A 27,137-nucleotide genomic window follows, 5' to 3' on the forward strand; every position below is an offset into this window, starting at 1 on the left:
CCAGAAATATGATTAATTTGTAACCACCATCAAGTTTTGCTGCAATATCAACACAGATATATACTGTAGGCTGTGGAAGCCGTATCTATGAAAACAGTATCCATTCATATACCACATGTTTTAGTACATTGATTGATCAGCAGGGTTCCTCCCTGACACTTTGTGGTAAACACAAATAGTATTCATAGCAATATTGATATTAGTGAATCCTACCTAGGAAATTGTATGCTTATGACTTCTATTTGATAGAATACTACAGCCTCCACTCTGTGACATGCAGTGTAATAACATCCTCTCTCTGTGTGTCTAATTTTGTTCTGTAGCCACCGTGTGAGAACAATGTTAGTCAATAGCTAACTGAAGTCATATGACTACCATCGGTGGCGATTCTAGACCTGACCAACAGGGGGGGCCAAGTAGGGAACAGCATAACTATTGTTGTTTGGCTATAGTATAAAGTAGAATTTCAGGGGGGTCTGGGGGTGCAACCCCCAGAAGCTGCAGGATTTTTGCAATTTAAAGGCTTGAAAATAGCCTAAAATTTATTCTAAAAACATGAAAAATGCTAAAAATAACAATGCCAATCTATACTGCAACTTTTCCCCAAGATTTTTTAAAAGTTATTTGTTAGCAGGGGGGGCCATGGCCCCCCCTGGCCCCCCCTTAGAATCGCCTATGACTACCATAGACACCATGAGCATCTAGTTACTCTTGTGTTTATTAAATTGTTATCTACTGGCATATACAGTAACTCTTGTGTAGTTATAGCCAATGGCACCAGCTGCACATCATCTAAATGTATAATATATATAGCCACCTGTGATCACAGCTCAGAAACGCAGTAGCAATTCTATAATAGCTAAACTAAACTCGAGAAATAGGTACAAATTGATGTTTTAGAAACAGAGTACACAAGACCTGTATTTAATTGCTAGTGTAATAATAATTTTAAAAATTAAAACATGGGAATGGACTCAATGGAGATTGCTGAAAAAAGTAAAGGAGAACAAGAGTCAAACAAACCAGCATGTTAAACACAGAGAGATCTCTATTTGGACTCAAATGAACATTTACATAGAAGCATTTAGATTCTCTTGACTCTTGTTTCTTTACTTTTTTCAGCATTCTCTATTCCCATGTTTTAATTTGTAAAATTATTTTTACACTAGTTTGTTTAGTTTTTATAAATCCATTTATATATGGCCAACATGATAATAAGAGTTGCTAAACATGTATATAATCAAGTTAGTCATCATGTATAGTAGCTGTTAAGTATGGCTTCTGATTTATGCAGCTATGTGATCACAATAATTATGTCAAGTGCATAGTGGTACACAACAACATTGTTGCTCTGGTATGAACATACTGTGGTTAAATATAGGTAATGATATAAGGTTTCCAAATGAAGTTATTAACATAAACAGATTGGATACTTATTAACACAATTAACACGTTCGTTACTCTTGCAGAAACTAAGTCACTAGATCAATGGCAAAGTGAACCTACAAGAAGCTGCTATCATTGTAATAATATGCATTTTAAAATAGGTCATGGACCTGAAGAAAGATATAGGAAGGAAAGGCATGTAGTTTTTATTCCCAAAAAGTATTCACATTTTGTTCTAGCCCTGTGGAAAAAATAATAATAATAAGATGAACAAAATGGCAGATCTCAATTCTTTACAAAAGTACTTTTATTATTATTATTATTATTAACACTTTACAGTGACCAGCACTGAAGGTCTGACAGCAACATGTGCTGCAGCCTTAGGATTATATACCTAACCTAATTTCAAGGACTTAGACCTAATGACTTGACCTAGTGACTTGACTTAGTGACTGATAAGGTGTAACAGGAAAGGGGACAAAGTAAGGAAAAAATCCCTCCAACCCCAGGATTTGAACTGTAGGTTACCCATGTCTAGTCGGGGCTATCGTATGGGTTTTCTCCCTTAAACCTTACAGTGACCAGCACTGAAGGTCTGATAGCAACATTTATCAGATCCTTTTGACTTCATCTTATTTATTGGACCAAAATTTATTCCAAATTAACTTCTAAGGCTTCTTTTGAGGTTGGAAAAGATTTCTAAGGTGATGTTTAAATGAGTGTTCTATTAGGATTTTGGAAAAATAACCATAGGTGATCTCGTTCATGATAAAAGAAACTGATATCAATACTAATGGCATTGATCTTTGCAGCAATTTCATGACCATTTTTTACCTTTTAAAATATTCAGGGATTTTTGAAGGCTACATCTTATTTACATAACTATACAGCCAAAAATCAGTTGAAACTTGGAATCCTGGAAAAGTGACAAAGCCATTCTAGGTAGAAATGTTTCAGTTTATTGTCGATGTGTTTCAAGTCATCATTGATTTGATGCTGTCCTGCCATTACTTCTGGTTTGTAAGGTATTATATACAATAGTTTTAAGTTACTATAGTTGGAAACTATTACAGTAGTTCATCAAATCTTTCTTAGGGCTATCCAGCACTCACTGCAATTAATCAAACAGTATAATTATACATGTGAGCTCTGTGTCTCTGTGACAATTCACAATTATATGTGAATCATCAAAAAAGGAAATTTAAGTGATCCAAAGCATTTGCAACTCTCTTCTCGACCTCTACATCCAACCTTTTCACTGTCAACACTGACTCAACAACTATTGAACCAAGGCACGAGAATTTGTTAACACATTCAGTTGTGTTACCATCCATGACAAGTGACATTCTATCCACCTCAGTCACATCACACCACAGTGAGTTTTGCTAGCTGCATGCACAGTATACGTACGAACAGTATACCACATCATAAGTGACTTCTCCCTATACAGATATACTTTCCTGTAGATGTTCAAAATAGCAACTGGTCAAATGTTTGCAACAAAACTACCTTCACCCTATGCATGCATGTGTTTACCATTCACACACACACACACACACACACACCCACACATTGCATGATGTACATATACATGGGCACAAACTGTGCTCCTTTGTCAATACTATATTTAGATAATTCATAAATGATATTTACATGCTCATTTGTTTCTTACTGGAGAGGATGCTGTACAGCAGAATTAATAATAGAATACAGGTAGGTTGAAACTTAACGCATGAAGGATTGAATGTGGAGGACTCTCAATTCGCTGTAAAAAAATGTACCATTTGGAGAAAGAAGAACAGTGCAATGTACAATACTAAGTGTTGAAAATTGTGTTATGGTTACTTAATAACACATGTAAATTGGCATAACACACTTGTAAATTGTGTCACTACTGTGCACATGCATCTTGATTTGGTACCAAAATTTGATGACCTTATCACCTCTACATAATACTCCCAGACCAATAATAATAAAACTATAGTATAATTACAGCTACAGTATTTGAAAGGCAAGCCCATGTAATAACTCTTTTACATTACTATATATCATTATTACTACACCACGCCCCAATGTATAAATTGCTACTAAAATGGTGCATGATAATGATGCTGTAAATAGAATGCACTGTGCAGAGTCGACATATACATTAATTGTGAAGTCTGTGTGTAGTTTTTAAAAGAAAAACAATACAAAAATAAACACAGTATATTAAACACTTACTCAATAAAATTTAGTAAAGTTACATGTCTTATTAATCATTTTGCAAATGGTGAAGGGATGGTGACCACAGCTTGACTGGGTGATCCAATAATCACACACACATTGGACGAGCCACTTGTTACTTGTAAAGTGACATTGAATATTCCAGGCTGTCCACTACGTAGTTCCTCTGGAAACACTCTTATGGGAACTAGAGCAGTATTAATGGTAACTGGAAACAATACTTCCATTATTCCCTCATCAAAGAAAGCTTCAGCTGTACAAAAATATAAATGCATAGCTAAAACAGTATATTAACTATTATACAAAAAATGAATTCATGCACATACTGTAATGTACAGTACATGCATACGTACTTCGTTCTGATAGTTCTGCAGCAGAAGTCGATACATTTACAAGAAAAGGAGACCGGAAATCTCCAAAGGCTGATACTCGTACAATGGCCATAGTTTCGTTGACTTCTACATCATAACTACTAGCAGTAAAATTGACCACAACTAAATGAGAAAACAAGCACAAGAAATACAGTAGTATGATTTAAGAGTACTCTGAAACAATTACACACCTCCAGAATTAATTATTTCTCCATCAGCCATGTCATTGTCACCTGTCTTAACCAACAACCTTCCATTGATATTATCAAACTCATCAGGAATAGTCAAGTTAAGTTTCAACATTTCAGTTTGTTCAAGTAGTTCATCCTTTGTGATGCTCAATGCTACACTTGCTTGTGAAGCACCAGGAGTGAATACAGCAATGAGTGGGTCGGAGGCAAAGTCAACTCCACCACCAATGGCACCAGCTAAAAATATAAAGTTGCTATCTAATTGGATGGAACTACACAACTGTTAGTGCAGTCATACTCTATATGGAGTTACATAGTAAGTATGCAAAATATTTACTTGAGATGGAGCAGTCAAATACAGTTGTGAATATATGTGACTGAACTTGAGGCTGAACCCAGCTTCCATTCACACAAAATCAAACTTATATTTTACCACAATTATGTACATTGCTGCTATTGCTTTCATTTTTTGGAAAGTCTGTTTCTGTAGCAACTTTCTTATATAGACCTTTCAAATGCAAGATTTAGCACCATTCATTAACTATATTGAGTTCATAAAGCCTTGGCTAGTCTGAGTAGTAGTCTCGTTCTTTATCAGTTAATAATTGTTTGAGAGAGCAACACCAAAATGTTGCCGCTGGCTATCACTTATCTTCTTACTCCACTTTTTATTCTAATCAGTAGCCCATCTGTCATTGCTATGTCTGTCCTATGTAATATCTTCTACTCACAGCAAAAAAATTCCAGGCACAAATTAATTTATTAAGGTGTGAATTTATTTAGACAAAGAAGTTGCAGTACATTGAGTGCAAGAATTGCTGTGTCTACAGATTTTTGTAAAATCATTGTATGCTTTTGTAGGATACAATGTTAACATACGTACTTGGACCTCCAATTTCCATAGGAGTTACTACAACTGAGAATGGCCATATAGAAAATCCATCTGCTTCTATGGTAATTGTAATTGTACCATTTGCTTCCTCATTTGAATATATGGCTTGAGTGAAGTTCACGTAAATTACTGTAAGAAAATACTTTTGAAAACACATTGCACATATACAGTACATGCTTTGTTAGCTATAAAATGTGATAGATACACCTTCCACTACTTATCCAAGTTTATGACTTCAGAGCAATATCTTGGTGAAGGAATATTACTTTCTTTATAATACTTGGGCTGATATTTATGCTCTGAGTGTGAAGGTGCTATTACAGGAGATGAAGGTAATTGATTTACATACTGACCTGCTATATACGTATGTAATGTTGTTTAAGTTATTTTCATCTCTTATTAGCAAGAACAATGTACCATAAATTTTGCAAAAGGTAGTACCTGTTGCACTATCTACAGACATTTCAACTCCAAGATGTTGCAAGTGTCACAGGTGTAAGCTACCTATTATTGTTTCTCTTTATATGTTAATATCACTTTTGAGAAATTGAGAAATTAGAGGCATTGCATTTAGCCAATCAGATTTGGGACGCAGTCTAATGCCACGAAAAGCTTTTGCAATAACCTTAGGTCAATAATAACTTCACAGATCAAGGTATACAGTACTTAATGTCTTTAAACATTGCAGGATCACTAAGTCCTCGGCATGAGCTGCAGCAATAATAAGTAGATTATGTGTATGGCTTTGATCTGGTCAAAAGCTTATATACATGTATGTTGTTAACAACACAACGAGCAAACCAGTATAGACACTTACTAGCAGTGTCTTCAATCTCAGCAACTGCCTCACTGGGACCACCTAAGCAAACACTAAGATTTGATGCAGCAGAAGATAATGACAGAGATAGGTTAAAGAACTCTGAGCCTTCTCTTAGACAATCTGGGTTGATAACTACATTTACAGTTTTCTCAGTCTCTCCAGGATTAAATGTCACTTCTATCACTTCATCAGAGAAATCTGCTTCTGCTGTAGCATCAGACTCTGATGGTGTTATTATCACAGTGTATGGTATTGATGCTGTCCCTGTGGCTACCACTGTCACTGGTATTATACCATCTGCTTCTGCTCCTGAATATTCAGTGGAATTAAACATCACTTTCATAACTGCATTGAAGAAATGGGAAAACAATAGTAAGTACCTCCCCCTAAAATCCCTTACTATTGTTATTTAGAATTTCTCCATTAGCCATGAGGACATTTCCATCTAACAGACATGGAACAGTTTCATCTCCTTCATGATGAACTCCAATGATTTCTAGTGTAAATTGTTCAGTTTGTTCTAGTATGCCATCATCAATGAGGTTTACAGTGACCACTTGAGATGTGCTTCCAACAGGGAAAGTTACATTAACTAACACATCATCATAATCTACACCTCCTCCTAATGTGGAAACATGATGGTTTATATATACATTCTAAATGAATAATGGTTATTGTAAGAAGGCAACTATGCTGGTAGCTAAAACGCTGGCAAGCATTATGCCAGCACGATTATAGTATTTTAAAGATTCAATAATGCAGAATGTGGGCACCTATCAAGACACACGGTAGTGTGTCGTGTGGCCCAAGAAGCCGGCGCGTAACACCCGTGAGTATATTGACAGGAAGAAAGAAAACGCAATTTTCGCACCTCCGTAGCTCTGTGCTGCCTTGATGAAACAAGACGATTTTTGCTGTGGACACTCCCTCCAACTTCAGCACTCCACATTCCAAATTTGAGCGAAATCGCATCACGCGTTCCCGAGATATGCGACTTCAAAAATTGGCTTAGTTTCTTCGTTTTTTTTTCTTCTTATTTTTCTTCCCCTTGTCGCACACTTACAAAAACTGCTATAAAACGCAAACTCCATATCCGATTGCCTTAAAATTCGGCACACAGAAGGGGGGTATAAAGGCGCATCTCGGTACCAACTTTGGCTGGAATACGATAAACAAGCAAAGAGTTATGAGCGATTATTCACGCAAAATTACACCAATATGTTGTCACGCCTACAGGTTAAACCGCGTATGGGAAGTAGCTGAAAATCGGTGGGTGAATAGGTTAACTATTGAACCTAAAACCTTTTGTGGTTTGAAAGAAATCGAGCTAAAAACCAGGAAGATACAACGAAAAAACCAACACTGCGTAACAATTACGCAATTGAGATTAGCTAATAAAAAAACGACTGCTTGCCACGCCTACCAGATAAACCTCTTGGGGTAATGCTTTGAAAATCGTTGTACAGATGGAGTAATCATCTTAGAAAGGCTCATCAATGGTGTAGAAGAATCAGACTTAAAGCCACGGAGTTATAACATGAAATCCAACTTGGTGCAGCAAGTGCGAGATCGAGATACTCTAATAGAGCAGTCATCCTAATAGAGCAGTCACCCTGAAGAGAATTCAAGAGATCAGTTAGAAACAAGAAACCTGTATAGAGATCAGCTACACACAAGTCACCCTGTAGAGAGATCAGCTAGAAGAAGTTACCTTGTAGGGAGTTCATACAACTATGGAAAGAGATAGTTCAACTAGAAGAAATCACCTTGAAGAGTTCAGCTACAAAGAAACCACCATGTAGAGATTTCAGTTACAAACAAATCGCCCTTTAGAGAGATCAATAGAAGAAGTTACCTTGCAGAGAGTTCAGCTACAAAGAAACCATCATGTAGAGAGTTCAGCTACAAACAAATCTCCCTGTATAGAGCTTAGCTAGGAGAAGCTACCTTGTAGAGAGTTCAGCTACAAAGAAACCACCATGTAGAGAGTTCAGCTACAAACAAATCTCCCTGTAGAGAGATCAGCTAGAAGAAGTTACCTTGTAGAGAGTTCAGCTTCAAACAAATCACCCTGTAGAAAGATCAGCTAGAAGAAGTCACCTTGTAGAGAGTTCAGTTACAAAGAAACGACCATGTAGAGAGCTCAGCTACAAACTAGTGACCTTGTAGAGACATCAGCTAGAAGAAGTTACCTTGTAGAGAGTTCAGCTACAAAGAAACTATTCTTTAAAGAGCTCAGCTGCAAACTAGTGACCTTGTAGAGACATCAGCTAGAAGAAGTTGCCTTGTAGAGAGTTCAGCTACAAAGAAACTATTCTTTAAAGAGCTCAGCTGCAAACAAATCACCTGTACAGAATTCAGCTACAAACAAATCGCCCTGTAGAAAGATCAGCTAGAAGAAGTTACCTTGTAGAGAGTTCAGTTACAAAGAAACCACCATGTAGAGAATTCAGCTACAAACTAGTGACCCTGTAAAGACATCAGCTAGAAGAAGTTGCCTTGTAGAGAGTTCAGCTACAAAGAAACCATTCTGTAAAGAGTTCAGCTGCAAACAAATAACCTATACAGAATTCAGCTACAAACAAATCACCCTGTAGAGAGATCAGCTAGAAGAAGTTACCTTGTAGAGAGTTCAGCTACAAAGAAACCATCATTTAGAGAGTTCAGCTTCAAACAAATCACCTGTGGAGAGTTCAGTTACAAACAAATCTCCCTGTAGAGAGATCAGCTAGAAGAAGTTACCTTGTAGTGAGTTCAGCTACAAACAAATCACCCTGTAGAAAGATCAGCAAGAAGAAGTCACCTTGTAGAAAGTTCAGTTACAAAGAAACCACCATGTAGAGAGTTCAGCTACAAACTAGTGACCTTGTAGAGACATCAGCTAGAAACGTTACCTTGTAGAGAGTTCAGGTACAAAGAAACCATTCTGTAAAAAGCTCAGCTGCAAACAAATCACCAGTACAGAATTCAGCTACAAACAAATCACCCTGTAGAGAGATCAGCTAGAAGAAGTTTCCTTGTAGATCGTTCAGCTACGAACAAATCACCCTGTAGGGAGATCAGCTACCTTGTAGAGAGTTCAGCTACAAAGAAACCACCATGTAGAGAATTCAGCTGCAAAGAAATCACCCTGTATAAAATTCTGCCACAAACAAATTGCCCTGTAGAAAGATCAGTTAGAAGAAGTTACCTTGTAGAGAGTTCATTTATAAAGAAACCATTCTGTAAAGAGCTCAGCTGCAAACAAATCACCTGTACAGAATTCAGCTACAAACAAATCACCCTATAGAGAGATCAGCTAGAAGAAGTTACCTTGTAGATCGTTCAGCTACAAACAATTCTGTAGAGAGAGCATCTAGAAGAAGTCACCTTGTAGAGTGTTCAGTTACAAAGAAACCACCATGGAGATATCTGTAATCAATATATGTATTATATATATATATATATATATATATATATATATATATATATATTTGTACATTAAACTGATAAAATATTTAAAGTACATCTACTTCATCTTTTCTTCTTCCTGTGGTAAAGAAAAAAAAGATAGGTTAAAAAAGTCCCAAATCCGGTCTATGCTGGCTTTGGGGTATACAAATACAAAAAGAAATGAAATCTAATCCAAAACAGCCAAGCTGTAAAAAAAGTGTGTGGCCCTCAAAAAGGCTATGGTGAAAAAGGAGTGAAATCCAAGGTGGCGGCCAAGAAATGGCTGTGATGGTAGGTTAATGGTAAAAATTTTAATAACGACAATTCAGGTGAATTTATGTGCCGCTTGGCGCCATTTCTTGGCCACCACCTTGGATTTCACATCTTTTTTCACCATAGCCTTTTTGAGGGCTGCACACTTTTTTACAGCTTGGCTGTTTGGATTAGATAGTAATAAACACACTACACTGCCATTGATATTAAAAAGATTAAAATTTGACTTCAACACTTCACAAAACAAGATCAAGATATAGTTAGACTATTAGAATAGTATTTTGCTCTAATACAACAGTCAGGACATACATATAAACTCTGATAAAACAGTTAGCCCTTGGGTGTAATCATGACTTTGCAATCATAGTCTTGAGCATAATATGCTACATTCTAGCACTGCTCAAAACAGGGGTGGATTCAGGGGTTCAAGGGTCCGCTTAGCTTTCTATTGGAACCTTAGTATTAGGTACTTGATGAGCTACTGACAAGTAAGTTTTTCCTAGATTTTGTAAAGTCAATTATCAGTCAAAGAAATACTTGTGTTACAAAGAGATTTTATTTCACTTTACAGAAAATCATTTTAAACTGCTATCCAAGCATTTTCATACACAATATGCACCTCTAAAATAATTATCTTTTGGTGTAAAAAGTGATTACAGTATTTCTATAGGCTTCAGATGCATTAGAAGCCAAAATAACAGTGAAACATTGCTGGAGTGTGATTTTTTTGCTATGAAATATTACTATTAGGTAAAACTACAATTACCATTTACCCTGTTTCAAGTCTGGATCTGTCCCTGGAAAAGCAAAACATGCTGTGTTAAAGGACAATCGGATCAAGCCTAATTGTATATAAGATCTCCTCGCCAAACAAAGATGCATACACAAACATTATTATACTAACCATCTGCTGAGTCACTGTTAGTCATCACTTCTACAAGTACAGTACGATCAACTGGTCCTGATAATACCAGTTCAAATTCCATGGAAGAATCAGTTTCAAAGTTGGACACTGTCTGATCAGCAAACTGTATGGTAACAGGAGCTAAAGGAGAAGATATACATGTACATGTGACAGAGTACAAGAAGAAATAATTTATTTATGTGTGCTAGTAGCTATGCACTGCCAACATATTATATGCACACATAATAACTACACATGTTAATGCTAATGAGCTTCAATTTAATGCTGAAATTTACACAGCTATAATGGCCTAAAATCCCATTTCTTGGTGCCAAGCAAGCATGCTTTTCAATTATGTATAACCCCAAGAGTTCAGGCCTACACATTGGTCCCCATATATAAGGTTTTGTGAAAATATTTCCACACAATGATACACAGATGAGACACTATTGTAATAAGACAATTCACCTGTATCAGTGATTATTCCTACTGATCGAAGCGGTGATATTAGTCTAACATTAGTGTCAAAGCGTCTCAAGATCATGTTGAAATTTTCAGAACTTTCATTTAGACAATCATTTGTAATAGGAATGTTTACAATTTTTGTGGTATCACCAATTTCAAAAGTAATATTTTCAATTCTATCACTGTAATCCATGTCACCTCCTGTTAATAAATAATGTAAGCATACAAACAATCCAAATTACCAACATACCCTGTGCTTGTCTAGGGATGGTCTCCTCACTAAACACTTGTACAGTTACTGGACTATCTGAAGATCCAACCAACTCAATAACAAATGTAATGAAGCCATTGGACTCTGGAGCAGTGCTGGAATCACTTTGGAATCTCACTCCTGTGTGTTAATGTGTGTACACTGTCATTTATATGTGCACATGTATGCATAAAAATTGGACTATTAATCTGTGTGGTGACTGTGGTCACTACCACCATACTGTACCTGGTTCATCATTGTCAACTATTGTACCAGTGGCTCTCATTGGATCTACAATCTCCACTAAATCTGGTGTGTCATCTGTTCTCTTGAGAACTAGTCCAAAAACTTCACTGCCTTCATCAATGGTATCTTCGGTTATATTAATGGAAACTTCTGCACTAGTGTCTCCAACACCAAATGTGACATCAAAGGCACCAGAAACATAATCATCATCAGCTACATACAACAGTACCCATGATGGATTCATACATGCATTATCTACCATAATTCATTTCATTTTTGTACAAAAATGTTTCATTTTTGTGTAAAATAGTTTCATAGGTTGACTGCTCTAATACGGTATCTCAATCTTCTACAAAATTGTGGTTTGTATAATTTTTTGCATATGAAAAAGTTTTGCAGGAAAAATAAAGGGGATTGCAGTATGTACACTGAACAGAAAATATTTTACAAGCCTGTACATTTACATAGGAAACTTCCTATATGTGCAGCAATGTACCTGTGGCCATTCCCAACTCCAATCCAGATCCAGATCCTGATCCCACATCATCATCATCTTCAGTGCACACTTGTACAGTAAATGATACATCAGCAGGTCTGTTGGTTTCTAGAAAGAATATCAAACTACCGGCTGACTCGTCATCTCTGACCACAGTAGTGTTGAACCTCACAGTCACTGTAAAGAGATATCACTCTATAAAATTACTTTTTTACACAAGCAGCTATCATTATGAAAGGATCAGTACTGTTATTTCTTACATGGAGTGTCATCATCAATGATGATGCCCAGTGAAGTGTTTTGTTCTGCTAATGTGACAGGTTGATCAGGTAATTCATCTATTCTTACATGAAACATTTCAGTGTCTTCAATCACAAGATCAGGAACAACTGGTACAGTTATATTAACCATGGTAACTCCAGCTGGGAATGTTACATTAACCACAGTTGGTGTGTAATCATCATCTTCTGTATAGCAATGAAAATCTTCATAATAAATTCAGCCAATCAAAAATAAAATATACGCACATATTAAACACATTTTGACCAAATAAGTTGTAAAGACTTTTTGTAGGTAAGTTTCTGACCATGAATACTTATTATGTTACTATGCAGTAAATGTTAATTTTCCATATTATGTGCTTGCATACTTCTTGCAGACACCGGATCAGTCTCTCCTGAAGTGACTTGAACAGTGAAAGGTTCATCAGATGGAAATGATGAAATAAGAGTGAAAGTTGCAACACCATCAGATTCATCAACTGTAGTTGAATTGAACAAGAACTCAACACCTAATAGGTAGGAGAATCACATTAATACATTTCGTCAACTACATAATGGTGTTGTATTCTCACTAGGTATTTCATTATCAAAAATGGTCCCCACAGCGACTGATGGATCAGCAAAGATCACATTATAAGGACTATCTGGAATATTCTTCAGAAAAACTTCAAATGTTTCATCAGCCTCAGCAATATCATCATTAGTGATAGGAACAGCAAAGACTTGACGGTTATCTCCATTGTTAAATGTGATGTTGGTCACCACACTAGTATAGTCTACATCAGCTAGTGATGGAATAAAATATAAATATAATGTATCAGTAAATGTATGCTCTATTTGGGAGTTTGCAGATTACATTTGTCAAAATAATAATGTTGCACTGTGCAGATACTGACAATAAAACCATAATTGAGACACACCTAGTAATTCTGTAGAGGGCAGTCATATCGTTATTATATGTGATCCGGTCTGCAAATAGGGGTCTTATAGCCTTTCCAAATTGTCAAGTTTGACTATATAAATCTTAACTCCTCATGTTTTTAACCTATCACCTTCATATTAGACCAAGCCATAGTGCTATGTTAGGGGTATGCGGTGACTAAATTTCAGGGTGATACCACATTCACAAGTTAAGTTACAGGTTGCCAAGTACAGACAATTGAAAAGGCTATAAGACTCCTTTTCACAGACCAGATCGCATATATAAAAAACAAACCTTCAGCAGAGAGATCAATGTCTCTTGTACACACTTGCACAGTAAATGGATTATCAGATGTCACCAGTGATATGACAGTGAACAGTATGGAACCATCAGACTCTACAGCACTACTAGTGTCATTCAGGAATCTGACAACTGAAAGAATAAAGCATATACAACATCAGAAGTATCACTGAATAGTGTGGAGTTTAATGTCTATACAATTATAATGAAAACCAAAAACAAATGCAAATACTATAACTACAGTTTGCTTGAACTATAGACCAAAGTATTATTTATACAATATTCTTACTGAGATCATCATCATCAATGATAATACCACCTGCCATGGATGGTTCCCCAATTAAGACATTATCAGGAGTTGAATTACTTGTCTTCAGTAAGCCAACAAAAGTCTCATCTTTCTCATGTACTTCATCATCAGTTACACTAACAACCACAGACACACATGTTTCACCAGGAGCAAATGTGACAGTTTCACTGGAAATAGCAGTGTAGTCTCTGCTATCTGTAAGTACAATGTTCATATGTGAAGAAGATATACTGCAGCATCAACTGCAAGCATATATTAATGTTGCATGTATAGCAAGATAATTATAGAAATATTAACAGGGAAAGTTTTGTTAATTCTCTTCATTATAGTTAGTAATGTTTGTTACTGTACCATGAAGGTTATCTTTCATTGCTGTCATGATAACTTAGAACTACTGGTTGTATCAGTGGCTAAAAAACTGTATCTTCTACAGGTATGAAATCCAGGGGGAGGGGGGATTTTGTGCTTGAAGTATAGTTGTGTTTTTGTTTTTTGTACTCTATATTGTTATGATTGTCCAAATAGCTAAAGTGAAGAGAGGACTTCTGTAGCAAAGTTCCAGTGGAAGGGAAGACTGAATGGCATTCTCACTGATTAGCTTGGTCAGGGGAGGGGGGGATACTCTTCAGGAAATTTTTCAAAAATAGCTGTGATGAGATTGAATTTGAAAGGAAATAATTGGGATCTGGAAGCACTTTTAAGGAAATAGTGAACTAAAGGGGGTGAAATTGAATAGATTGTAGTTGCAGGGTTTGAAAGCAATTATTAAAATAATGTTTTATTAATTTAATAGTGAAAGAAAATTTAAAAGTAATAATGTTTTACGCCGTTTGGATTGCAAATCAAATGGTGGAGAAAACAGCTATCTCAAGGTTGGATTTTTAGGTACTTTTAGTCAAAAGAGATTTAAGGTGCACACATACATATATGTAACATTCAATTGACTTGCAGCTTGCTATTTTAGTGTGACTTTTGCAACTAACCTCATCACAATTTACAACTATATAGCCAAAAGTAACTTCCTTTTTTATAGCACCTGGGTTGGATACAGTTTTGGTTATATTTAAATCAAGTTTCCTATACAATGTATATGAAAAATATTAGTAAACTAACCATAAGTGTGAAAAAATTTGGTACAAAGTATTTCCTATATTAGGGGTAGTTAATCTTACTGACTGATCTAGACAAGTAGCAAAATACCTAATGATATGGGTTTTTATTTTTCACATTTACACCATACATTCCAGAGACATGCCTTTTTCCATAATGATATTGCAGGAGATAAAATTCATGGCTTACCTTTAATTTGCTCCACTGTATATTTATACTGTACCAATTCTTTACCGTCTAGTTCAAGATGACATGATTTATATATACACTGGCTACTGCATGAAAAATGAAGCAGAAACTGCTTGTAAATTTCAGTACAGTATGTGCCTGCCTCTTAGGGTCAGAATCAGCTGATTGATTACAGGCATATTTCAAGTACTGTTCTTTATGCTCAAAATTGTGTAATAGGCAGAACATGACCATCTACTCCAATGCATGTTACATACCAAGTCACTTAACTCATTCAGATTTTGTGTTTATGCATAAAGTGTCCAAAACGCAAGGAAATGAAGAGTTTACAGAGGTGGATTCAGGGGGGAGGGGTGCACCATGGACACAGTAGTAGGTAGATGCTAAAGATACTTAGTATGTGTCAGGACTGAAATTTTTGATGTAGAGTAGTTTATGGGCAAAACATCTTAATCATACTGAATTGTACTTTCTAAGTCAAGTTCTAAGTAGTCTGCATTGATCAAGAGTTGCATGGACCAGTGACAGCAAGAGTTAATAATATAGAGAGGCATACAAAGGACTCTCCATATTATGAAGGACTTTCTTCTCCATATTATTAATCCTTAGTGACAGTCATAAGTTGTGAGCCTAAAATAAATCATCATATAGAATGGCATACAAAGAACCACGTGCATTTCATTTACAAAAAAATCTCAGTAGGCAAAATATGCTCATGGCCATGGAATGATGTTGTGGATGAAGGTTTTCTTGCATACTCAGCAACTGTGGAGGATTCTTAATAGTGTTAGACTACATGTGGCAACTATTCTATTAGAGTATTTGACTGACTGCTCTATTAGACTATCTCAATCTTGTATAATTTTTTGTTTGTATTATTTTGGGGGGATGGAAACTAGCCAAGCTGAATAATCATTACCTTATTTTAAAAAAAAATTAAAGCTGAGAAACTGGTGAACCCCTAGAAACATGCCTAATGGTAATGTTATTTGGAGTAGGGAGGATGGAGCAACCTATGCATAAAAAAAATTGAACCAATTTCTGTCAAGGAATCAAAACACCTGTTACACAAATACAGTAGATTATATAAATATTCTCAGGCATTAATCATATTACTTATAAAAGCATTTACATTGTAAATAGTACAGTACACACCTTCAGCTGATAGTGGGTCAGATTCTTGTGTACAGAACTCCACAGAAGTTGGTTCATCAAAAGCTTGTGATAATTGTATAGTAAAAGTGATACTGCCATTTCCCTCTGGTGCAGAATAAGAACTCTCCTTAAATGACACCATTATTATTGGTGTGGGAGAGAGGGAAGGACTGGGGCTGGGAGAAGGCCTGGGGCTGGGAGAAGGCCTGGAGCTGGGAGAAGGACTGGGACTGGGTGAAGGACTGGGGCTGGGTGAAGGACTGGGAATAAAGGTAGTGATCACTGGAGGTAGAAGAGTAGTCATTGGAGGTGGAGTAGTCATTGGAGGTGGAGTAGTCATTGGAGGTGGAGTAGTTGGTGATGGGGTAGGACGATCCTTACATACACACATTGTGGTCCTTTCTTCCATTGTAGGAGGTAACTGAACTGGTAACCCCATACCATCATCAAGATCATCTGTGGATTAAATAACAACATGTTGATACGTATGAGACAAATATAAAGTACTGTTTGGTGTTTGCCCTGTATACCTATTATTTTCACATCAGCAAAGGATGGATTGCCAGCTGAGACATTGAGTTTCTGAGTAGGTATAGGAATGGCTAGCAACAAGCCAAATGTCTCATTTCCTTCCCTGATGTCATCATCAATGACTACAATACAAACACTGCTTCGTGATTGTCCTGGCACAAAGTTTGCTGTGTAAATGCCACTCTCAAAGTCTTCGTTAGTTAAAATTAAACAAGACATAATACACAAAGATAATGTAGTAGGCATATTTCTGATTCTTTAATACCTCTAGCTGATGGTGTGAAAGGATCCGTAATGACCCGAACTGTAAATTCTTCCCTCACTTCTCCCACTACCACCAGTGTCACTGATAACATAGTACATGATTCTTGTACTGTGTAGAATGATCTCTCAATGTGAACTGTAATTGGGGCTAATGAAAGGTACACAATTTTGGATTTACAAGCAATTACATACTATGTGACAATTAACTTACGAGTTGCTGGTGGCCTTGGAGTGGGTTGCTTTTCATCTACGTATTACAATACACAGTTTATTAATTTTATTCTATCTACAAAAGACAACATGCATACCATCTTTAATGAAAATAGTAGCACCTGAAGGATCTCCTAGTTTTACACCATTTTCTTTATGATGGTTTGGTATGGACAACTGCACTCTAAATGCTTCTGTTCCCTCCAACAGTTTATCATCAAATATTTGAACTTTTATATAAACCACATTTTGTTTTCCAGGTACATATGCAAAGAATAGACCAGTTTGTACATCAGCACTGCTTGCTGCAGAAAGCAAAATATTGATGCATAAATGCAATTGATATATTAAATATCTAAGAGACCTGCAAAAACATTTCCCCTTTGAACATGCGTTCTCTATGTTAGGCACCAGCCTATTATACCTTTAATTTTGTGTATTATGCTATGCTGCATGTTCCAGAATCCAGCCTATTATGCTCAATTTTATGTCCTTGTTTTGGTTTATTAAAGATTAATTAATATTTCTGTATTATGAAATTAGGAAGCACTGAATTAATCATTGTACTCCAATGAAACAGTAATGTTATATAGCTGATGGCTGCACTAATATACTAGAGTTGTTGACTGTTCTATTAAAGGGACTCAATCTTTGAGATATGCATTTTACAGGCATGAATTTATAACAAAACATAATTATACCATATGTATACTATTTTATCATTACATGTGATGCTTATACATTATACTCATAACTATAACAGCATTATCAACATGTGAACAACTACTGGTAGTATGTTCTAATATCTGCAAGGGTGGCTCCAGAAATTTTGGTGACAGGTTTCCAATTTTTCTGTTGCACGCACACAAATGGGTCTGGAGACATGCTCTCCTAGAACTTTTTTGAAATATATATATATATATATACGTATTATTATTCTGAAATTGAATCTGGTAACATTTATTACATTTCAATCATAATATGGTAGGAGGTGATTGATATTGGCTGCTTTGGTTGGCTTCTGTTGGCATAGTATCAAGAGCAGACTAAAGAGGTAAGAGGTGGAGCTTTGTGAAGTTTGAGCCATACAACAGACATGCATCAATGCCATTTGGGGGTCTGAGGGCATGCTCCTAGGAAACAGTTTAGGTCTTAACCACTCTGAAAAACGATTTTTGATTATTTTTATTGTGTTGATAGTTGGTGTAGTAAACTAAGCAACACTAAAAAGTCTGTTCTATTAGGTTAGCTGACTGTTCTATTAGAGTATTGTATATACCTTTGCAAATCTCAGAAACCTCAGATGTCCCTGGATCCACCCTTAATCTGTGTGCTTAATAGAGGAATTGTAATTACTATCCCACTAGGGACTTGTGTAAGCATAAGGAGCCAGAATCTTGATGAGCAAGGCAAAATCCCAGACCCAAATAGTATGTGGTGACACTATTTGACACACACGGCTAGCTATTTAGTGTAGCTGTATGTGGCTTCAGTGGTCATGTGTTTTATAACCATTATTATACTAAAAAAATATTTTGACACCATAATATCCCTTTTGTAAGAAAAATAATACATTTTATAAAGACATTAATGTTTTATTAAAGTTTGTGTATCTAAAGTTATTAATAATTCACACAATATATGTTTGAAATGATACAAAGCCATTAACTGGCACATATAATTGAGTCTGCTTTTATTTTCTCTTCCTAAAATTCAAAAGCTTCTGCATGTAAATACCATTTCTGAATTCCACTAATTATGCAAATGTGTAAAGTGTACTAGCTAATTTTTTACTCAGACATTTGCATTACGTATATGTATAAATCAATACAAACCTGCATTAGGTGAAAACTTGTATGATACAAATACTTTGTATTTAAATGAAATTGGATATCTCCTTTTGATATTACTGTTGATTATCACTTTTAATGAAGCATAGTCTGTAGATTCATCAACCATGTATTTGTCTTTACTGAACTGTACCGTAATTGCTAAACAGACATAAATGTAACATGCACAGCAAACACATACGATAAGTTCTCACTTGGTGATGGAGGCTGTTTATCATCTGTAAATAATCAAAGGTGTACATGTAATGTTAAATACCATTAGATTATTACTGCTAGATATACAGTGGAGCAGTAGCTCTACAGTAGTGTGTAAAGATGAGAGAGTCCCAACTTAATCCTCTAGAAACAAACTGACCACAAAAGATTCTGTGTCCTCCAAAGGGTGGTTAATAGTAATCATTATGACCTCATACCATTTTTGCAGCTTCAAATATTACAATTTATATCACCATGGAAACTGTATTGTACTTACAGAGAACAAAATTAATGTTTATTTGCCAAGTTGTATGTTGTGTATAATCCAAACATTTTTAACCACGTAACACTTGGTGTGTTCTGGAACTTGTTCCATTTCTTTACTATGGTGGCTACTGTATCTTAAATAAACATTATTATTAGTACCACTATGATTGTAGTTACTAACTAGGGCTCTGTAATATATAGTCATACTATGTATTACCACAATACTATATCTAATCAAAAACAGCCAAGCTGTAAAAAAAGGTGCGGCCCCCAAAAAGGCCATGGTGAAAAAAGATGTGAAATCCAAGGTGGCGGCCAAGAAATGGCTGTGATGGTAGGTTAATGGTTACATTTTAATAACGACAATTAAGGTGAATTTGGTGTCAAGACCAAGCGGCACAAAATTCACCTGAATTGTCGTTATTAAAATGTAACCATTAACCTACCATCACAGCCATTTCTTGGCCGCCACCTTGGATTTCACATCTTTTTTCACCATGGCCTTTTTGGGGGCCGCACCTTTTTTTTACAGCTTGGCTGTTTTTGATTAGATATCACTTCTTTTTGTATTTGTATACTGCAAAGCCGGCCTATGGCTGGCTTTGGGGCTTTTTTAACCCATGTGTTTTTTTCTTTACTACAGGAAGAAGAAAAGAACTTAAAGAAGAATTTTAGTGCTTCAATTATTTTTGATTTTATTAGTAATTATACAAATTATATACATATATTTATTACATGCCCATTATGCCCCACAGGATATTTTCTTGCAGCTGATCTCTCTACTGGGTGACTTGAAATGTAGCTGAACTATATACAGGATGGTTTCTTTGTAGCTGAACTCTCTACAAGGTAACCTCTTCTAGCTGGTCTCTCTACAGGGTATTTTGTTTCTAGCTGAACTCTCTACAGGTGATTTGTTTGCAGCTAAACTCTCTACATGGTGGTGTCTTTGTAGCCGAACTCTCTACATGATGGTTTCTTTGTAGCTGAACTCTCTATAAGGTGACTTCGTCTAGCTGAACTCTATACAGGGTGATTTTTTTGTAGCTGAACTCTCTGCAGGGTGATTTGTTTGCAGCTGAACTGTCTACATGATGGTTTCTTTGTAGCTGAACTCTCTACAAGGTGACTTCGTCCAGCTGATCTCTCTACGGGGTGATTTGTTTCTAGCTGAACTCTCCACAGGTGATTTGTTTGCAGCTAAACTCTCTACATGGTGGTTTCTTTGTAGCTGAACTCCCTACATGATGGTTTCTTTGTAGCTGAACTCTCTACAAGGTAACTTCTTCTCTACAGGGTGATTTGTTGTAGTTGAATTCTCTACAAGGTGGTTTGTATGAGGCTGAACTCTCTACATGGCGGTTTCTTTGTAGCTGAACTCTCTACAGAGTGATTTGTTTGCAGCTGAACTCTCTACATGATGGTTTCTTTGTAACTGAACACTCTACAAGGTGACTTCTTCTAGCTGATCTTTCTACAGGGTGAATTGTTGTAGCTGAACTATCTACAAGGTAACTTCTTCTAGCTGATCTCTATACAGGCTGATTTGTTTGTAGTTGAATTCTGTACAGGTGGTTTCTTTGTAGCTGAACTCTGTACATGATGGTTTCTTTGTAGCTGAACTCTTTACAAGGTGACTTCTTCTAGCTGAACTCTCTACGGGGTAATTTCTTTGTAGCTGAACTCTCTATATGATGGTTTCTTTGTAACTGAACTCTCTACAAGGTAACTTCTTCTAGCTGATCTTTCTACAGGGTGATTTGTTTCCAGCTGAACTCTCTACATGGTGGTTTCTTTGTTGCTGAACTCTCTACAAGGTGAATTCTTCTACCTGATCTCTCTACAGGGTAATTTGTTTGTAACTGAACTCTGTACAAGTGCGTTTTTGTGGGTGATCTCACTGCAGGTTGATTTGTTTGTAGCTGAACTCACTAAAGGGTGATTTTGCTTGTAGCTGAACTCCTTGCATTGTATCTAGTTTCTAGCTGATCTCTCTACAGGGTGATTTGTTTGTAGCTGATCTCTCTACAAGTTGATTTGTGTGTAGCTGATCTCTCTGCAGGTTGATTAATTTGCAGCCGATCTCTCTACAAGGTAATTTGTTTGTAGCTGAACTGTCTATAAAGTGATTTATTTATAGCTGATCTCTCTGCAGGTTGATTTGTTTTAGCTGAACTCTCTACAGGGTGATTTACTTGTAGCTGAACTCCTTACATTGTGTGTAGTTTCTAGCTGATCTCTCTACAGGGTGATTTGTTTGTAGCTGATCCCTCTACAAGTTGATTTGTGTGTAGCTGATCTCTCTGCAGGTTGATTAATTTGCAGCCGATCTCTCTACAAGGTAATTTGTTTGTAGCTGAACTGTCTATAAAGTGATTTATTTGTAGCTGATCTCTCTGCAGGTTGATTTGTTTTAACTGAACTCTCTACAGGGTGATTTACTTGTAGCTGAACTCCTTACATTGTGTGTAGTTTCTAGCTGATCTCTCTACAGGGTGATTTGTTTGTAGTTGATCTCTCTACAAGTTGATTTGTGTGTAGCTGATCTTTCTACAGGTTGATTTGTTTATAGCCGATCTCTCTACAGGGTAATTTGTTTGTAGCTGAACTCTGTACAAGGTGCTTTTTTGTAGGTGATCTCACTGCAGGTTGATTTGTTTGTAGCTGAACTCACTAAAGAGTGATTTGCTTGTAGCTGAACTCCTTACATTGTGTCTAGTTTCTAGCTGATCTCTCTACAGGGTGATTTGTTTGTAGCTGAACTCTCTATAAGGTGATTTGTTTGCAGCTGAACTCTCTACATGGTGGTTTCTTTGTTGCTGAACTCTCTGCAGGGTGTTTTGCTTGTAGCTGAACTCTCTACAGGGTGATTTGTTTCTAGCTTATCTCTCTACAGGTTGATTTGTGTGTAACTGATCTCTCTACAAGCTGATTTGTTTGTAGCTGAATTCTCTGCAAAGTGTTTTGTTTGTAGCTGACCTCTCTTCAGGGTGATTTGTTTCTAGCTGATCTCTCTACAGGATGATTTTTTGTAGCTGACCTCTCTTCAGGGTGATTTGTTTCTAGCTGATTGCTCTGCAGGTTGATTTGCTTGTAGATGAACTCTCTACAGTGTAACTTGCTTGTAGCTGAACTCCTTACTTTGTGTCTAGTTTGTAGCTGATCTCTCTACAGGGTGATTTGTTTGTAGCTGATCTCTATACAAGTTGATATGTGTGTAGCTGTTCTCTCTGCAGGGTGATTTGTTTGTAGCCGATCTCTCTACAAGGTAATTTGTTTGTAGCTGAACTATCTATAAGGTGATTTGTACATAGCTGATCTCTCTGCAGATTGATTTGTTTTAGCTGAACTCTCTACAGGGTGATTTGTTTCTAGCTTATCTCTCTACAGGTTGATTTGTTTGTTGCTGATCGCTCTAAAGGTTGATTTGTTTGTAGCTGAACTCTCTGCAAAGTGTTTTGTTTGTAGTTGATTTCTCTACAAGGGGATTTTTTGTAGCTGACCTCTCTTCAGGGTGATTTGTTTCTAGCTGATATCTCTACAGGGTGATTTTTTGTAGCTGACCTCTCTTCAGGGTAATTTGTTTCTAGCTGATCGCTCTACAGGTTGGTTTGTTTCTAGCTGAACTCTCTACAGGGTGATTTGCTTGTAGCTGAACTCCTTACATTGTGTCTAGTTTCTAGCTGATGTCTCTACAGGGTGATTTTTTGTAGCTGAACTCTCTACAGGGTAATTTGTTTCTAGCTTATCTCTCTACAGGTAGATTTGTGTTGATTTGTTCATTGCTGATCGCTCTAAAGGTTGATTTGTTGCAGCTGAACACCCTGCAAAGTGTTGTGTTTGTAGCTGATCACTCTAAAGGGTAATTTGTTTGTAGCTGAACTCTCTCCACAGTGACTTATGTGTAGCTGAATTCTGTGTAGCTGAATTCTCTAGAGAGTGACTTAATTGTAGCTGAATTCTCTACACAGTGCATGACTTGTTTATAGCTGAACTTTCTTCAGTGTGACTTGTAATGTTCTGAATCTCTATAGTGATATATTTGCTTAACTCTCCACATGGTGATTGTCTTCTTGCTGAACTGTCTATAAGATTAACTGTTTGCAGCTGAACTCCCTACAGAATAACTTGTGATGTAATAAAATTCTATAATGGAGTAAATAAATTAGCCGAATGCTCTATTAGGGTGACTGTTCTATTAGAGTATCTCGATCTCGCATTTTCTACTCGGAGTTGGCTTTCGAATCATAACTCAGTGGTTTGTAATCCCATTCTTCTGTACTACTGCAAGGCCTTTCTATGAATATTATTCCAGCTATGCACCGATTTTCAGCTCATTGCTCTAAGCGGTTTGCCTAGTAGGCGTGAAAACTAATACTTTTTTTATTCATAAAAATCGATCGCGTAATTGTGACACAGGTTGGGTTTTGTGTCATATCTCCGTGGTCTTTATCTCGATTCCTTTCAAACCACCAAAAGGCACTCCTACGATGGTTACTCCATCTACATAGCAATTTTCAACTCATTCCATGAAGCGGTTTACCCTGTAGGCGTGACAACAAATCGATCTTGTTTTACGCGAATAATCGGTCATAACTCCTGAACCATTCATTGGATTTGTACCAAATTTGATGCTAGGATTCGCCTTTGGACTCCCTTTCTGTGTGCCAAATTTCAAGGCGATCGGAGCACGCGTTTGCTTGTTATAGCAATTTTTGCAAGTGTGCGAAAAGACGAAGAAAAAAAAACGAAACTTTGGCAGCTCGTATCTCGGAAATGGCTGGAGCGATTTCCTTCAAATTTGGAATGTAGACTCCCTTGGCTGGCGGGCAACTGTGTAGCAAATTTGGTTCCAATCAGATTAGTGATCACTGAGATACAAAGGTGTGAAAATGACGTTTTCGTTCTTCCTGTCAATATACTCACGGGTGTGGCGCGCCGGCTTCTTGGGCCGCACGACACACTACCGTGTGTCTTGATACTGAGGCCAAATACAAGGAATTAGATGATTTTACCATACCATTAGATGTAAATTACAAGGAATTAGATTTTGTGGCATCAAAATAAACTGTGTGTTTACAGGATGGCTGTATAGCTGAGTACAAATGTTTTTACCTTGCCACTTACTAAATACCATTCTTATTCAACATTAAGTATCCATTCAAGCGCAATACCTATCTAGGTATTATTCCGAATAAAAGTTTTTGGCAGTCCTAGTTACTAGTAGGAAACAGCAATACAGAGTATTAAAAAGAGGCTTACCCACTTCTAATATGCTTATGTAATTGTAGCAGTATGTGTTTCCTGGCATGCACAACAGCTGTTAGGAATGATTAAATAGTTTAGGATAACGAATATCTTACTACAATCATAACAAAAAAGTTTGCCATTCCAGCATTCTATTCATATGGCAATTATTTACCACCATGCTTTTGACATGTAGGCAAAGATGGTACAAGTGCAAATAACTTGCAATTTTCTGTGTGGCATTGTGATTAATACATACTGGCTTGCTGACGAATGAGGCTGGTGGAGGACTTCACGGGTGATTATAGCAGGTATATAATTACTGTATGTACAAAATAACTTGAGCATGAAAATACAAATTTCCGGTCAGTTGAGTATATACTCACCATTTTTTATGTACACAATTGCCACGGTTTGTCCACCAAACTTTATATCATTATTATATTTTTCTTGTGATATCAGTATTTCCACTTTAAATGCCTCAGTATTCTCGACAACATTATCATCATTAATACGAATGTATACAGTTGCCTCAGTCTGTCCAGATGAAAACCATACATCTTGAGTACCTTCATCAAAATCTGATGATGAGGCTACAACAAGTTACAGAATAATATTCACAATATACTACTATACACTATTTTACCATACCATATGGTCTTAGATGAGTGCTCACACTAGACTTGATCTTCACTGCAAATGGTCTAGAATAATGGTATCTGGAAGCCACAATAGTTACAGCCACTTTTCCATCCGATTCTCTTGCATTATATACACTATGGCTGAAGGAAACACTCGCATATGGTACCACTGTAAAAAAACAAACAAACAATGACACTATACGGAGACTGAATACATATCCTGGCATGGAAAACAACTGTTAGGAATGGTTAAACAATATTATTTCTGCAACTATAACATGTTTGTCATTCCAGAATATATTCCTGTGGGATTTTCTAGCAATTATGAACACCATGAACTCCAGTTGCATTAGCAGTATTATAGTACAGGCAAAGACAACAGAAACAGTATAAGTGAAAATAAATTGCAATTTTCTGTGTGGTATTGAGATTAACACAATGACTTATTGGTGGTGGAGGTCTTCATGGTGGAGTTATATGTATGTAGAGTAAGCATGCACTTCCTGTACTCACCATCTTTTATATAAACAATTGCCATAGTTTGTCCACCAAACTTTACACCACTATTATATTTCTCTTGTAACATAAATATTTCCAATTTAAATGCCTCAGTGCTCTCAACAACATTATCATTATTAATACGAATGTATACAGTTGCCTCAGTCTGTTTGGATGAAAACCATACATCTTGAGTGCCTTCATCAAAGTCTGATGATGAGGCTACAACAAGGTTACAGAATAATATTCACAATATACTACTATACACTATTTTACCATACCATATGGTCTTAGATGAGTGCTCACACTAGACTTGATCTTCACTGAAAATGGTTTAGAATAATGGTATCTGGAAGCCACAATAGTTACAGCCACTCTTCCATCTGATTCTATTGCACTATATACACTGTGGCTGAAGGAAACACTCACATATGGTCCTACAGTAAAGAAATAATGATTGCATGGTGTTTTACATAGTATGCTTTGTTGTTCTGTAAAACTATTGTATTTAGCCAGATTACCTATAGAACTGTGTAAAGTACACTGTTTCAGTAATCATCATGTTCATTTCTTTAGTTTACATGCAATAGCGCAGCAACAGCAGAGGTCCTATTTGAAAAGCCTATAGCTATATACAGTAGCTATACTTAAATGACAAGCTTATAGGCAAATTAGTATGTTGAGTAATTTGAAATTGACCATATCAACCAACAATTTTTTGCTAGAAAAGAAAGGTCATTTAAAATAATTATTTATAACTACCATAAATTGAATAACAAAGCGAGGTGGAATTTAAATTAAACTCAGTGAACTTGCCAAGCTAATCTGCAGCTTGTTTGTTTTGAAGCAAACTACTGGATGCACTATGAAATATTCTGTGTAGCAATTGACTTGTGCTGTCAATTCAGGTGTGATCTTGTGGCAAGTTACTAATGCATTTCAACCAATCATTATTATACTATGTTCATTCAAGTAGGTTATCATAATGGCATTATATCTTTTAGCTAATTGTACATGACATAATCAACTTATGTATTATTACTTACTGAATCTTGGCTCATAAGGATGGGTAAAATGTAGAGATTCTCCTTGATAAGTACATAAAAATAACACAGCAAAAAGCAAGGTAGAGTAGCACACAATATTTGCCATTTTCACACAACTAATATTCACAAAGGTATTATAGTCAAGTCTTATACCAGCAAAACAGCTGGT

At 36.4% G+C, this 27,137-nt stretch overlaps 1 protein-coding gene across 3 annotated transcripts; it reads right to left on the reverse strand.

Moving 5' to 3' along the window:
- Positions 1 to 3,471: 3,471 nt before the first annotated feature.
- Positions 3,472 to 27,083, reverse strand: LOC136252053 (adhesion G-protein coupled receptor V1-like). 3 transcript variants are annotated; one of them, XM_066044403.1, is made up of 28 exons: positions 26,969 to 27,083; positions 26,204 to 26,359; positions 25,938 to 26,144; positions 25,435 to 25,593; positions 25,170 to 25,376; positions 19,269 to 19,292; positions 19,060 to 19,215; positions 17,323 to 17,529; positions 17,226 to 17,261; positions 17,016 to 17,162; positions 16,750 to 16,941; positions 16,220 to 16,675; positions 13,745 to 13,960; positions 13,450 to 13,587; positions 12,806 to 13,018; positions 12,602 to 12,742; positions 12,213 to 12,419; positions 11,953 to 12,129; positions 11,457 to 11,669; positions 11,211 to 11,351; positions 10,964 to 11,161; positions 10,496 to 10,636; positions 6,287 to 6,508; positions 5,884 to 6,231; positions 5,058 to 5,195; positions 4,175 to 4,411; positions 3,966 to 4,106; positions 3,472 to 3,865 (listed from the first exon to the last, which is right to left on the reverse strand). In XM_066044403.1, exons 1-28 carry the CDS (start codon positions 27,072 to 27,074, stop codon positions 3,645 to 3,647), a joined length of 5,145 nt encoding a protein of 1,714 aa, XP_065900475.1. In that variant the 5' UTR covers positions 27,075 to 27,083; the 3' UTR covers positions 3,472 to 3,644. The 3 variants fall into 3 exon arrangements, with proteins under 3 accessions (XP_065900475.1, XP_065900473.1, XP_065900476.1); XM_066044401.1 differs by having other exon boundaries at positions 3,472 to 3,889; positions 3,939 to 4,106; XM_066044404.1 differs by lacking the exon at positions 17,323 to 17,529 and having other exon boundaries at positions 3,472 to 3,889; positions 3,939 to 4,106.
- Positions 27,084 to 27,137: the final 54 nt, after the last annotated feature.

The sequence above is a fragment of the Dysidea avara genome, chromosome 4, assembly GCF_963678975.1.
Source record: "Dysidea avara chromosome 4, odDysAvar1.4, whole genome shotgun sequence".
Classification (NCBI taxonomy): domain Eukaryota; kingdom Metazoa; phylum Porifera; class Demospongiae; order Dictyoceratida; family Dysideidae; genus Dysidea; species Dysidea avara.